The sequence below is a fragment of the Pristiophorus japonicus genome, chromosome 7, assembly GCF_044704955.1.
Source record: "Pristiophorus japonicus isolate sPriJap1 chromosome 7, sPriJap1.hap1, whole genome shotgun sequence".
NCBI classification, from domain to species: domain Eukaryota; kingdom Metazoa; phylum Chordata; class Chondrichthyes; family Pristiophoridae; genus Pristiophorus; species Pristiophorus japonicus.
The window spans coordinates 62,932,598-62,947,718 of record NC_091983.1 but is presented as its reverse complement, the minus strand read 5'-3'; the positions used below and the strand labels follow the sequence as shown (position 1 = coordinate 62,947,718).

Sequence of the window (15,121 nt, the reverse complement as noted above, 5' to 3'; positions counted from 1 at the left end):
GAGACGCCATTGTTTTTAGGCAAAGTTTTGGAGGGAGTCAAAAATGCATAAATATGCATCATCAAGCTTAAATTATTCCAACTGAAAACGCAGAAAATGGAAGTTTCTTGCAATTCGTTAAAAAAATTTTTTAAAATCCAAACTTAAGTGCCACGCCAACACCGAGCGTCTCTAAACCTGGCTCGAGGGTCGGAGCGTCGGCTGGCAGAATCGGTCCCCTGTCCGGACACAGGGGTTCGGGGCATGTGGAAGCCGAACTGAAGGGATGAGAACCCTTACACTATGCAGCAAGCAGCATCAAATGAAGCCCGGGGTGGGGTTCCCGATCTAAGCAAGCCTATTGCACATGCTCACACCTGGGAGACCTGGGTATGGTCCATACTAGGGCGTCGACCTTGGGGAGAGAGACAACAAAGAAGCTTTTCCTGCCTGCCATTTTGAGCTTCTTGCAGAGGTACAATTTAATCATGGGGGAATACTGACAATGCCATACCTTGTGCAAGCCTTCTGCATGATGGTGCTGTGGAGGAGACAATTGATTCGATGTCATCGCATGAGGAACCTCAGAGCAATTAGGATGATGGGCAGGAGGCCTTACCAACGTCGGGTATATCGGGACTGGCGTTCGTACCTGCACCCGAGTGATGCAGACTGTGTCAGAAGGCTGCGTTTCCGCAAAGAAGTTGTAACTGAGATCTGAGAGTTAGTAAAAGCAGACCTGTAACCTAGAAGTGTCAGGAGGACTGCTTTGTCAGTTGAAGTGAAGGTTATAGCTGCACTTTCATTCTATGCATCTGGATCGTTCCAGGCCTCAACTGGGGATGTGTGTGCCATTTCTCAACATGCAACACGTATCTGCATTCGCAGGTGACTGCTGCACTGTATGCCTGGAGGAATGACGACATAAAGTTCCCCATAACCACCCAGGCAATGCATGAAAGGCCTGTGGGCTTCTCCAGGATTGCTGGCTTCCCAAAAGTACATCATCATCATCATAGTCAGTACCTCGAATTGAGGATGACTTGCTTCCAAGTCAAAAAGTTCACAGGTGTTTCAATGAAGGACCTAATATTCGAGATCACAAAATAAATGTTGAAGGGTGGAAGATGTCTGTGCATGGATTTTTTTAACGTGTGGTGACCGTTGCACACCAGCCACCACATGGGCTTGACAGAGCGAGGTCTTGGTCCAGTGGCAAGGATTAACCAGGACAACTGGAGACCAGCTCTGCTGCACAGACCTAGTGCACACACATACTGCAGTGTGGGCTGGCCTGTGCTGCCCCTGGGCCCTCGTCTCTTCTGGGCCCCGAACTTATGCCTCTCCTGGGCCCTGATCATGTTCCTCTACAATCTCTTGCCACTCCTTCATCCCAGCCTCCCCGCTCCTGCAATACCTGCCCACACTCCAATCACCGACCTGGACCTTGGTGACATCCCGTTTCGCTGCCGTCATACAGGGCTGCATTGATTGTACCCACGTCGTGTTGCGAGCATCTTTGTAGGATTCTGAGATGTACAGGAACAGAAAAGGCTTCCACTCCATTAATATGCAACTCGAGTGTGACGACATGCATCGCATCATATCAGTTGATGCAAGGTACCCTGGGAGCACCCATGATGCTTTCATCCTATGTGAGAGCGCTATATCTGCCATGTTTCAGCAGCAGCCAGAAGGGCTGAGCTGGCTGCTGGGAGACAAAGGATACGGCCTCGCCACCTGGCTCATGACGGCCCCTATACATAACCCTGACGGAAGCTGACCGGAAATACATGTCGCACATTGCGACGCACATCATAATAGAGAGGACCATTGGCATCTTGAAACAGCATTTCCGATGCCTGGACCATTCCGCAGGCTACTTGCAATACTCCCCTGAGATTGTCAGTCAGTTCACTGTTGTGTGCTGCATGCTGCATAACTTAACCATCATGAGGCAGCAGCAGCTGAGGTGAGAGTGGTTGATGATAAGGAGGAAGATGCAGATGCCAAGAGGAGGAGGACGAGGAAGCCATGCAACTACCTGAACCCAGAGCACGACGGCGGAGACTTGCGCCAGCAGCTCATCCGTGAACGCTTTGCTGCCTGAAGGCTCAGCGGCAACTATTCCACATGGACCATGTTTACTGTTTGAACCTGTTCCATAATGTTGTGTTGTGTTAATGGAACAAATAATGGAAATAATTCAGTTATAATTGAATATATTTTATTCAAAAGTTTAACAAACATTTGTTTGTACTTAACCTAACTTTAATAAAAAATATACTTGTATCAAACTTTAAAGTTTTCAGTTATCACTTACAAACTTTATCACTTTCAAACTTTTAAACTTGTAAATTACTTACAACTTGTAACTTACAAAAAATGTTTTTATTTGAGAACAGTTACAACAGTAACAACAAAAATAACAACAGCCACAGCAAAAGGCTGCACCCATCTCTCCTCCATCTTATTCTAACACCGCCCGCTGCACTTGGTCATGTTGACTCCACCCCTGCCTGCAGGCGGTGGTGCAGCGTTTCTCGGGTTGGTACCAAGCTTATTCTTTTGAACATCTCGGGTAATGCGCACTTCTTGATGGGCAAGAGGAGGGGTGGGGCAGCCAGTAATGTGGAGGGCCCGGTTTGGGCCTCTTCAGAGGCTGGTCTGGGGATTGGAGTGGGAGTGGCAATTCATTCTGTCAATGGGCGCGGGGTCTGGGCGTGTTCCCTTATTGCAGCAGCTAACTCCGACATTCCCTCCCTCATGTGTCCTTACAGTGTCTCAACTACCTGAAACATTCCATCATTTATGTTCACCGACAGTGTCTCAGCTCCCTGCAACATCCCCTCCCTAATGTTGAGCAACATTGTGTCAACTACCTGCGACATTCCCTCCCTCATGTGCACCGACATTATATCTGCTAACTGAGACATTCCGTCCCTCATGTTCCCGGATGGTTTTCCCATTTGTTACTTCTCACGACAGTCCCGATACCTCATCACCCACCCCACTGATCGCCTAAGGTCAATGCCCTCCGCACTCAATGACATCATTTAGCACCACAATGTTAGATCCTGCACCTCAGGAGAGTGCTGTCGAGCTCTCCTTCCCCTCCTCACTCTGGGTGTGGCTCGCTGCACCCCACTGGGATCCCCAGCCTCGGACTGTGGGAAACCATGGTATGTTCCAGCAACAATCGTACCATTCAGGAAAGAGCTTGGCACCTTAATAGGCAGCACCTGCACCTCCTCCAAAGATGAGTGCAACAGTGGAGGTTTCATCCATCCCCTCCTCCTCACCCTCACGCTTTTGGTCTGGAAGTTGGGATTAGAAGATGTTCTCCTCTTCAGGTTCGTCCGCATCTGAATCTTCTTCTGCATCGGTTTCAGCCTCGTCAGGGTTGGCCTCAAGTTCTGCAAAATATAACAGAACAGACAAATGGTTAGCAGCAGAGGAGGGGGCTGGGTGGCTCACACAGGGCAGGTAGCAGGGTGATTTGAAGGAGCACAATGAAAAATAGCTACGCTTCGGTTGATGCAATGTGCTGACAGAGACATCCCCATGAATCGAAGCATGGCTAGCCCGCACAGTACTTAACATTTAGCAAAGCCAGACTGTGGAATTTGCAGGACTTACCCTCTTCCTCGAGTGTGGGCCCAGCTTGTGCAATGGTGGTTGCTTTTCTCCAGGCAGGACTCATCAAAGCAGCAACCCTCTCTTCCCAGGGGGTCAGTGGATGCAAATTTGCCGGGCCTCCTCCTGTTCGAGTTCTTTCTCATTTGTTGTGTGCCACCTTCCTCTGCATAGATGGAAATATAACTTTTTAGAGAGGATGTCTTTCTGCTGGGTGGGACATATACAGCTGGTCACATTTAAAATTGCAATTCCATTGAATAAATGAAAATATTACTTACACTAACTACTTGACCAAGGTCCCGCCACTTCTTTTTGCACTGGCCTCCAGACTTCGGGGTGGTCACCAGTGCACAGTAATCTTCTGCAAGTTGGTTCAAGTGTTTCTTCATTTCTTTTGGTGAAACTTTTATGTGACGTCTGCTGGTGTCCAGCTCGTGCCGTCTGGCCTCAATTACAGTAACCAGTGCCTCCACTTCGTCCTGTGAGAAATTCTTGGTCCCTTGAGCTGCGTTGCATTTTGTATTGCAGCTCCGATTTTTCCAATGAGAATTAAAGTTCACAAACACAACTGGCTCTTTAAAAATGGCTGAATGCAGACCGGGAGGTGTACTGGGCATGCGCGCCCATAGCAATCATGTCAAAAGTATTTTTTTTTTGCGCATGCGCAGAAGGGGGGACATCGTTTTTCAGTGCAGACATTAGGCTCCACTTCCCGAAGCTACAGGAGAGGCTGTGTGGTGCCAATTTCAAAAAATAGAACGGGGAAAACTTAGTTCTTATTTTTGGAGTAGTTAGGACCAGAAAAAATGGGCGTAACTCTGGCAATAGGCCAAAAAATGCCATTGGGGAAAATTGAGCCCGAGCTCAGCCTTGGTCCAAACATGGACAGAAGAGCTGAATTCCAGAGGTGAAATGCGAGTGACTGCATCAAGACTACATTTGACCGAGTGTGGCATCAAGGATCCTCGTGAAACTGAAGTCAATGGTGATCAGTGGATAAAACTCTCCACTGGCTGGACTCAAACTTGGGACAAAGGAAGATGGTTAGGTTTGTTGGAGGCCAATCATCTCATCCTCAAGACATTGCTGCAGGATTCCTCAGGGCAGCGTCCGAGGCCCAACTATCTTCAGCTGCTTCAGCAATGAGGTCATCATAAGGTTAGAAGTGGGGATGATTGCACAACAGTTCCATTCACAACTCCTCAGATAATGGAGCAGTCCATGCCCGCATGCAGCAAGACCTGGACAACATCCAGGCTTGGGCTGATAAGTGGCAAACAGCATTCTGACCATACAAGCACCAGGCAATGCCCATCTCCAACAAGAGAGAGTCTAACCGCTTCTCCTTGGCATTCAATGGCATTACCATCGTCAAATCCCCACCATTCTGTAGCAGGTAGCTCAGTTCCCGACTCCCCAAAGCCTTTCCACCAGCTACAAGATACAAGTCGGGAGTGCGATGGAATTCTCGCCACTTGCTTGGATGAATGCAGCTGCAACACTCAAGAAACTCAACACCATCCAGGACAAAGCAGTCTGCTTGATCAGTACCCCATCCACCAGCTTAAAACATCCACTCCCTCCACCACCAACACAACATGGTTGCAGTGTTTACTATCTACAGGATATTCGGCAGCACTCCCAAACCTGTAACCTCTCTCAACCAGCTGGAAGGACAAGAGCAGCATGGGAACATCATCACCTCCACGTTTTCTTCCAAGTCACACACCGCCCTGACTTAGATATATATCGGTTCAAGAAAAAGGTACACCACCACTTTCTCAAGGGCAACCAATGATGGGCAATAAATATTAGGTTTGCAAGTAATGCCGATATCCAGAGAATGAACATCCATAGCACCACCTTGAGATTTGTATCGGATTGATTTTGATTAATCAGCTTTGAGCACTGCAGAATTATTTCGACTCCAAAATGTTTTTAAAAATTATAATGGCTTCATTTATTTAGGAAATCCTGTAAGCCAATAAATATATTGAATTTCAATGTATTCTTTCTTCTCATCTCATTATTTTCTTTTCCTTCTCCTTTTTGACTGAAATGTAGGGTTGCCAGGTATGATTTCAAAGCTATTCTTAGTCCAGCTGGAAGGACAAGGGCAGCAGGCGCATGGGAACATGCGTGCACAGAAGCAGGCCAGATAGAGTTGGCAGCCCAGTTTATCACTCTCAGAAAGTACCTCACTTTTCTTTTTGATTTGAGAAACCTAGGTGGTTTTCTAAGGTCCATCATACAGGACATCACCAAGGCTGAAATCAGTTCTTGAGGGGACAAAATAAATCAAGTAGTGGTCAAGTGGTATCAAGCTTAGATGTTGCCATACTTTGATAGCATAGCCAAGATCAAGAGTTCTAACTTAATTTTATAATGGTCAACATCAAAAATATACAGAAAATAAGTTTTCACAGTGTATGGATGCTACTATATGATCACTTTTACATGATCAAATATCTGGGGAGCAAAAATGGCTAACCTGACTCCCTAGCACTGTTTGGGTCCCGAAGTGAAACCGGCTACTTCTACGTACCAAGTCACTTGATTCAGGCGCTTCATTGGACAACCTGGACACTTCAGAAACTTAAGCAGAGCCATCTTACTGTTAGAAGTACGTGAACATCCCCACTTGCATGCTGAAAAGGTTAGAAAGTTGTTGCCCATGGAATGAGGAGCTCCATGGGCATGCATGCGAAGGGCTCAGTGCTCAGTGCCAAGACCCAGAAACATACTGCGCTCTGAGGGCCGCCCGAGAGCAGTCGGTGTACTAAACCAGCAACATTACATCTATATTTTAATGGTTACAAAAGGCATTCAGTGCTCCGGTGATTAAACAGTTTCAAGGCAAATATTTTATTTAAGTACCACAAGGTCACATAACACACAATCCAGTCAGTACCACCCAGAACTAAGAACTCAAATTATATATTTCATTTCCGTCAAGAAGAAACACAGTATTTAGTGAAATATCCACTCAGCCTTTGGAGCTAGAGAGAGGAGGAACTTGTGTGTATGCTGGCTGTTACGTTATTCTCTTATGACTTGTCATGTTGTGTTCACCAGATTGACAGAACAAAGTGACTATGACTAGGATATACAATCAGCGCATGCACACAGTGTAAATTACAGTACAGGTATAGTAATGACCAAAATCCTCTTGTGGAACTATTGATTAACTCACCCCAAATCACATACTTTCTAAAACTAAATTGAATTTGGCATTCAACAATCTAAGAAAGTTAAATCCAGGGTACAAGTCAAATCGACATACTTGTTTTTAAGGCCTTGGAATTATAGTATTCACTTTAGAATTCTCCCAATGTTTTTTTCTTTTTAAACAAAAACAGCAACAATAGTGTTTGGGGGCAATGACAAATGAACAGTACACTTTAGAATTGGTACTTGAAAAAGATATGACCAATATTTCTATGAGAGAACACACAACAAAAGTTCTTTAGGTAAATTAAAAAGGTGAAAATCATCTACCTGTATTATCGTGAATGGTTAATTTGTTAGCAGCATCACAAAGGCATGCCTGTGGGGAGTGCGTTAGCACTCTCATACCTGAGCATAGCTGGATAAAGAGACGAAGGCTGTGGACAAGAGCTAGACAAGCCTCCAGCAACGGTAACCAAGAGATGAGAAGTCAGATGTTCACTTTCTACAGGCAGACTAGAGTTTTGCAGTACAGCAAAGAAAGCAGAATTATTTAAGTTGACTGGTTCTTGTGGAAATATCTGAACAGAGAGTGTACAAATGACAAGGACAACAATGCAGCTGGTTGTGACATCATCCCTGCGTTACACTTGCTGTACTGACAATTAAGGTTATGTAAACTGAACGTATTTGAGCTAGGCAAACACAGTACTGTTTTCTATCTGAAAATGGAACAGTACTTTAAGATAATCCTAAATCTGATATAATTGACCCAAATATATATAAAGTATTGGAGAATTAAATCAAACACTATTTGATCCATTTATATAGAACTTGGGTTTAAAAACAAAAACAAAGAAAAGTCTTAAACATTTATTTTATTTTCTGCTGCTGCCTGACCCATTAAATACAGCAGGGGGAGAAAGAGAGGGGACCGGGGATCGGGGGTTGAGCTGTGCCATTAAAAGGATCTGGGTTTGGAGGGGCGGGGGGGAGGGGGGAGCGGAGTGGTCAGAGGTCAGGCAGAGATGCGGGGGGTGAGGGTTTGGGGAGAGAAGAGGATCAGGCCGGGGGAAGCATTGTGCGGGAAGTCAGGCAGAGATTGGGGGGGGTGGGGCAGGAGAGTGAGAAACTCGGGGGCAACCACCGAAGGATCGTGGCCGGCCCTCAGCATCATCGTTTGCGTTGGGTGGGGGAGGGGAGAAGGGAGCCATCGGAGGCCAGGGGCTGGGGGGGGGGGGGGTTCTTCGATCATAGGAGGTGGGTTAGGCAGGGACCCTGGATCCAGGAAGTATGTAAAAAGCCACTTACCTCCTGGATCCAGCAGTCCTCGCCTTACTTTAACTGCCGTGTTTCACGAATTATGTGAATCCAATCCACATGCAGTTAAAAACAAAATGGAGGACAAAATATTTATAATATTTGAATTGATGTACTTTCCCCTGATGGCAGGTTGGTCACTCGGTCGCTCGCCCCCCCCCCCCCCCCCGCCCCCAGTTAAAACCAGAAGTGTGCGGGATCAGGTCGGGAATCCTATTTTTAACAATTGAACTGCCCCAACGGTCCAAACTCACCAGTTTCTTTTAGGTTAAAATTCCCTCCTTTGTGTTGTCTGTGGTTTTAGCAACTGTTGATGAATTCAGGAACAACAACTAATTTTGGAATTTGTTTTTCATCTGGAGAAGCGTGATAACTAATATCTGCCACGAATACTATGTAGCGAGCAGATGAGCAACTAACAAACAGGCATTTTCTCTCCATCAATCGGAATGATTAGGTTATCACCTTTTCTTAATATGTTGATGAATCTCCTGATTTGAGTGACCAGTCGTTGTATCACCCACTGCTTAATCCTACTAACTAGACTTTAAAGGAGCACTGATTTAATAAAAAAGATTTTGCAAATTGTCATCTTCAAACATTTTGCTTGTAACATTACGGTGATGAAAGTGATTCATTTGTGATCCCATGCTGTCCCTATATCGTTGATTGTTTCAATTAAAACCCTCCCCTCAGTGTCACTTGAGTTTTGTAATTGAAATGCAATTTCTTCAACAATTTAAACATATAACAAGTGCTTTTTCAGAATATTTGTCTCATTAAACTTTAAGATACACTCTTTAACATTAATGCTGCTGCAAGAGCTTGCATTTTACAAGTGCTCACCACTTAAAATGATGTAATGTGGCTCTGATGTCATGATATTTTGATTTACAGAAAGATATATATTTTAGAATGTTTCTCCTCATCAACACAGCAGCATTTTCCTGACCAGATGGAGAACACTGACACAGAACTGCTCTCCATGTGTTGGTGCTCCTGTTCCACATCCCCCTCCATAAACAGAACCTCTGTCCTAAATACAGGCTATACAAAAGGAATTCACCCCTCCCCCACTACACCATTAAACCATGAAAGCTTTTTCTTGTTTTCCATCACAAGTATATAGATCTGACAGAAAGTGGACAGAACAGCAGTTGCAATACCTGTTAACACAGGGACGAGTGTGAAGCATTGGAAAACTCACTAAGACTACATACCCATGTCTGGATGAACACTCGCTGTCTGAATGGGGATGCACTGAAGGTTGTGTGAAGGTATCGGAGGTACTGGCCTGCAGTTGCTCGTCACTGTACATATATGTTGAGGTCCTGAAGAGGAAAAGCAATGAATGAATTAGTGAGAAGCTTTCAATGGCAGTTTGCAGTTGTTCAAAGTTGTGAACAATGACATTGCCGGGAATCCCACTTGGGTACAAAAGACACGAATAGCTCAACTTGGTCACTTGGTCTCCCCATCATTATTTTCCAGTTGGACCAGAGCGTCACAATTTTCCATCAATTACGTGAAATGAAAGCTAGAACCAAAACTACCAGACTGTGAGGTCCGCTTTTAGAGCTGATCGGCAATACAAAACTTTGCACACACAATGACAAGTGATACTGTGACGGGATAGAACTCAATATTTCATTTGTCCACCTCTTGGATTTGATGTTGCAAACTCATTTCTGACTTCTTTGCTGTGCAAATCTCTGTCACAGACAGCTAACTGTGTGTTCCAAGTGTCTTTCATTAGTGAATATAAAACAAATTATTCCACAATTGTCAAAATTTAACATACTAGAGCAACGCAGTCAACACTTTAAGAAATGGCAATTTCACTCCATTGTATGGAGAATGTATGAATTGTATAATTGATGAGAAGGCTACACTTATTTATATTTCAGTGAAGATCACCGGCCCAGCTCATGAGTTTCGATTACAACTTGATCTTCACAAATCTCAATACATATGAAGGTATCATCATCATAGGAGTCCCTCGAAGTCGAGGATGACTTGCTCTCACTCTAAAAGTGAGTTCTCAGGTGACTGAAAAGTCCAATGCGGGACCTACAGTTTCTGTCACAGGTGGAGCAGACAGTGGTTGAAGGAAGGGGTGGGTGGGTTGACACATGCTCCTTCTGCTGTTGACGCTTGTTCTCGGCGATGGGACTCAAGGTGCTCAGCACCCTCCCGGATGCTTTTCCTCCACTTTTGGCAGTTGTGAGCCAGGGATTCCCAGGTGTCGGTGGCGATTACACTTTATCAAGGAGGCTTTGAGGGTGTCCTTGAAGCATTTCTTCTGCCCACCTGGGGCTTGCTTGCCGTGTCGGAGCTCCGCATAGAGCGCTTGCTTAGGGAGTCTCATGTCGGGCATGCGGATGATGTGGCCCGTCCAACAGAGCTGATCGAGCGTGGTCAATGCTTCGATGCTGGGAATGTTGGCCTGAACGAGGACACTGACGTTGGTGCATCTACCCTCCCAGGGGATTTGCAGGATCTTGCGGAGGCAGTGCTGGTGGTATTTCTCCAGCGTTTTGAGGTGTCTGCTGTATATAGTCCACGTCTCTGAGCCAAAAAGGAGGGCCGGTATCACTACTGTCCTGTAGACCATAAGCTTGGTGCCAGATTTGAGGTCTTGATCTTCAAACACTCTTCTTTCTCAGGCGACCGAAGGCTGTGCTGGCACACTGAAGGCAGTGTTGAACCTCGTCGTCAATGCCTGCTCTTGCTGACAGTAGGCTCCCGAGGTATGGAAAATGGTCCACGTTGTCAAAGGCTTCGTCGTGGATTTTGATAACTGGGGATCAGTACTGTATGGTGGGGGCAGGTTGATAGAGGACCTTTGTCTTATGGATGTTTAGCGTGAGGCTCATGCTCTCGTATGCTTCGGTGAAGGTGTTGACGATGGCTTGGAGTTAGGCCTCTGAGTGTGCACAGGCGCAAGCATCATCTGCATACTATAGTTCAATGACAGAGGATGGGACGACTTTGGATCTGGCCTGGAAGTGGCGGAGCTTGAACAGATTCCCATTGGTTCTATAATTTAGCCCCACTCCAGCAGGGAGCTTGCTAAGGTTGAGATGAAGCATTGTAGCAAGGAAGATGGAGAAGAACGTTGGTGTAATGATGCAGCCTTGCTTGATATATAGGTACATACAGTGGAATTCTGTTACTATATGTAATGGGCAAGAAAGCTACCTATTCTAGGACAGCTTGTAAAAGGCAGCAGTGAAAGTGTTTGCATATATTAAGTAAAGGCAAGAATTCCAAGCCATCATATTTTAATGAAAGGAAATGCAACTAATTCAATTAATTAAAGGATGCAACAGAATTAATGAATGATGTTAGCATACCGGATGTTACAGTTGTGATTTTTTATTGTTACTTCAAATACCTCCCTCGGGACTTAGCCAACTCCATTAGGTGAGCCCTTGCTCCCCAGAAACTGAAAAATGCCTTTCCCTGCCCAGTATCTAAGGAATTTGGAACAAGCCCACTGATTGAACACAATACCCTCATCACTGTATTGCAGCTTATCAGTCACAGAGTGACTGCCCAGCTGAGAACAGACAAGAATTTTGCTGCAGCATGTTGCATGCATTTTGTTCTAAAAACATAAAATATGAATCAAAATAGAGAGTAAATATATGTCAAAGAGCTCTTCAAATAGTTCAGTCAGTAAAATTAACATGTAGACTGTAGTCGTGTAGACTGATGGCCCAGGGTCTTTACCAGTCACACTCAAGTTTCCTTTTATTTGTCCAATTAGGGATGGCCAATAAATGCCAGCAGTGCCCACCTCCCAGGAACAGATATTAAGAACTAGACGGGAGCAATGCTCACAAGGCTATATTTATTGCCCTTCCATAGTTGCCTTGAGAAAGTGATGGGCCTTTTCCTTCAACCATTGCAGTTCTTGCACAAATGGTGCTCCCACAATGGTGTTAGGTAAGGAAGTCCAGGATACTGACCCAGTGACAATGAAGGAATGGTGATAGTAATTGCCTTGTTGGTCATCATCATAGGCAGTCCCTCGGAATCGAGGAAGACTTGCTTCCACTCTAAAAATGAGTTCTTAGGCGACAGTCCAATACCAGAACCACAGTCCCTGTCACAGGTGGGACAGATAGTTGTTGAGGGTAAGGGAGGGTGGGACAGATTTGCCGCACGCTCTTTCCGCTGCCTGCGCTTGATTTCTGCATGCTCTCGGCGATGAGACTCAAGGTGCTCAGCGCCCTCCCGGATGCATTTCCTCCACTTAGGGTGGTCTTTGGCCAGGGACTCCCAGGTGTCAGTGGGGATGTTGCACTTTATCAGGGAGGCTTTGAGGGTGTCCTTGAAACGTTTCCTCTGCCCACATTTGGCTCGTTTGCCGTGAAGGAGTTCCGAGTAGAGCGCTTGCTTTGGGAGTCTCGTATCAGGCATGCGAACAATGTGGTCTGCCCAGCGGAACTGATCAAGTGTGGTCAGTGCTTCAATGCTGGGGATGTTGGCCTGGTCGAGGACGCTAACATTGATGCATCTGTCCTCCCAGGGGATTTGCAGGTCCTTGGAGGTGATGGCGTTCCAACTACATTGCTGCTCTTGCCCTTCTCGGAGGTAAAGATCACAGTGGATGGGATGCTGTCAAACTAAGCTTCAAATGCTGCACTTCATCCTGTAGATTATACATACTGCAACCACAGTGCAATAATGGCAGGGGACGTGGAGAATCCAGGGGCAGGGGCACCAATTAAGCAAACTGCTGTATTCTGTGGGTGTCGAGCATCTCGAGTGTTGTTACAACTGCACCCATCCAGGTGAGTAGTGAGAATTCCATCACACTCCTCACTTGAGTCTTGTACGTGCTAACGAGCCTTTGAGTTAGTTTCTCGCAGCCAGGGGTACCAGTAACAGTGCCACAAGTGGCCTCAATGCCTCCAAACTCGGGATGAGGAAACTCACCTAGAGTCGCGCTCCTGATCACTATCCAATAACACGTACCTGCTGACCTGATCAGGTTCAGCTGTGGCATTTTTGTTTTTAAGATTGTTTTTCCAGATTCATTCTTGCTGCTCATGGAAAAACATGGCTCCTGGTGGCTGTTTATGCAATCTACCGGAATATATATTATAGTCTGGCTGGCAAAGACATTATGATGCATCTCAAGCTTGGTTTCTATTCAACGAAAGGTAGTTAATCTGCTAATATCAATGGAAGAGGGTCTGGATGTAACTCTGTGGAATAGTGCCCTTCATAGGTGGCTGGACAGTGTATTAATAACCAGCCATTGCTGATCATACCAAGAGATAAGCATCCCTTGAGATTGACATTTGCAGGGTCCTCTGGGGCAGTGGTTTTTATTGACAACTGTGCAGGGAGTAGGTCCAATGATTTTCTGCAATTTCTTTGATGAGTAGCTCTGTGGGAAGGAACTTCCAACTGAGGGTTTATATTTGGCTGCATGAGCTCAGTGGAAGCTAAGCAAGAGACTGAGCTAGGTCTGATCCCATGGTCTTTAATCACAAGGGAATTTGTTTTTTTAAATTAATTTTCAGGATGTGGGCATCGATGGCAAGGCTGGCATTTATTGCCCATCTCTCGTAGCCCTGAGAAGGCGATGATGGCCCGCCTTCTTGAACCGCTGCAGTCCGTGGGATATTCTCCACAGCGGTTTGCTAGGCCACTTCAGAGGACAGTTAAGAGTCAATCACGTTGGTGTGGGACTGGAGTCACGTATAGGCCAGACGAGGTAAAGATGGCAGACTTCCTTCCCTAAGGAACAGTGAACCAGTTGAGTTTTATAACAATCTGACAGTTTCACGGTCACTTTCACTGATACCAGCTTTTTACATCCAGATTTATTTAAATTCCCAAGTCATGGTGGGATTTGAACTCAAATTTGAACTCATGTTCTCTGGTATATTAGTCCAGGCTTCTGGATTAATAGTCCAGTAACATAACCACTAGACTTGTGCATCAAAGATCCATGTTATGTTGAGACAAAGCGCATGTGAAGCACTCTGTTTTGGTATTGCATGGAGAAGAATAAAGATTATAACTACAGTCAATATACTGGTTTGTACTGAGTACTGTTCAGTTAGTTGTTTAGTGTTAAATATATTTAACTGTTAGTTTATAACCTGAGCTTTGGTCCAATAGTGTAGATTCTAATATAGTTGCATTTTTATTTTGAGGTCGTCACTGTCATTATGGTTTTGGGAGTATCTATGGGTGTCACCTATGTGGCTTTTCAGAAGGACAGGTTGCATAAATTTGGTTTGCATTCCCTTAAGTTTAGAAGGTTATGAGGGGGATTATTGAGGTGTTTAATATGATAAAGGGATCTGATAGGGTAGATAGAGAGAAACTATTTATTTTGGTGGAGGAATTCAAAACAAAGGGACATAATCTTAAAATTAGAGCTAGACCAGTTAAGAGTAAACGCAAAAGCACTTCTCCACACAAATAGTGGAAATCTAGAACTCTCTCCCCTAAAAGGCAATCAAAATTTTCAAGACTTAAATCGGACGACTTTGTTCGACAAGTTTATCAACTCACACCAATTCTCGGTCACCCATCACCCTTGTGCTCGCTGACCTACACTGACTCCAGCAATAGCTCACTTTTAAAATTCTCATCCTGGTTTTAAAATCCCTCCATGCCCTTACCTCCCCATTTCAGTAACCTCCTCCAGCACTGCAGCCCTCGAGATCTCTGCACTCCTCCAATTCTGGCCTTAAGTATCCCCGATTTTCTTCCCTCCACCATTGCGGCCGAGTCTTCAGCTACCTACACCCAAAGCTCTGGAATTCCCTCCCTTAACCTCTCCATCTTTCTCTCCTCCTTGAAGATGCTCCTCAAAACCTACTTCTTTGATCAAACTTCCGTTCCTCTGTCCCAATATCTCCTTATGTGGCTCAATGTAAAATTTTGTGTGATAACACTCCTGTGACATGCCTTGGGATGTATTATTACGTCAATGGCACTATATAAATGTAAGTTGTTATTTGTTGATGTTGAATTCCTGGGT

At 45.2% G+C, this 15,121-nt stretch overlaps 1 protein-coding gene across 4 annotated transcripts in view; it reads right to left on the bottom strand.

Annotated features, from left to right (window-relative positions):
* Positions 1 to 15,121, bottom strand: part of lpin1a (lipin 1a) — a 127,603-nt gene that overhangs the window by 65,558 nt on the left and 46,924 nt on the right. For 3 of the 4 annotated variants that reach the window (XM_070885007.1, XM_070885009.1, XM_070885008.1), the window contains 2 exons: positions 9,327 to 9,437; positions 7,195 to 7,302 (listed from right to left, as the gene is read on the bottom strand). In XM_070885007.1, coding sequence (XP_070741108.1) covers positions 7,195 to 7,302; positions 9,327 to 9,437 — 219 coding nt within the window. The remainder of the gene's footprint in view (positions 1 to 7,194; positions 7,303 to 9,326; positions 9,438 to 15,121) is intronic. The other variant, XM_070885010.1, reaches the window with a different exon arrangement.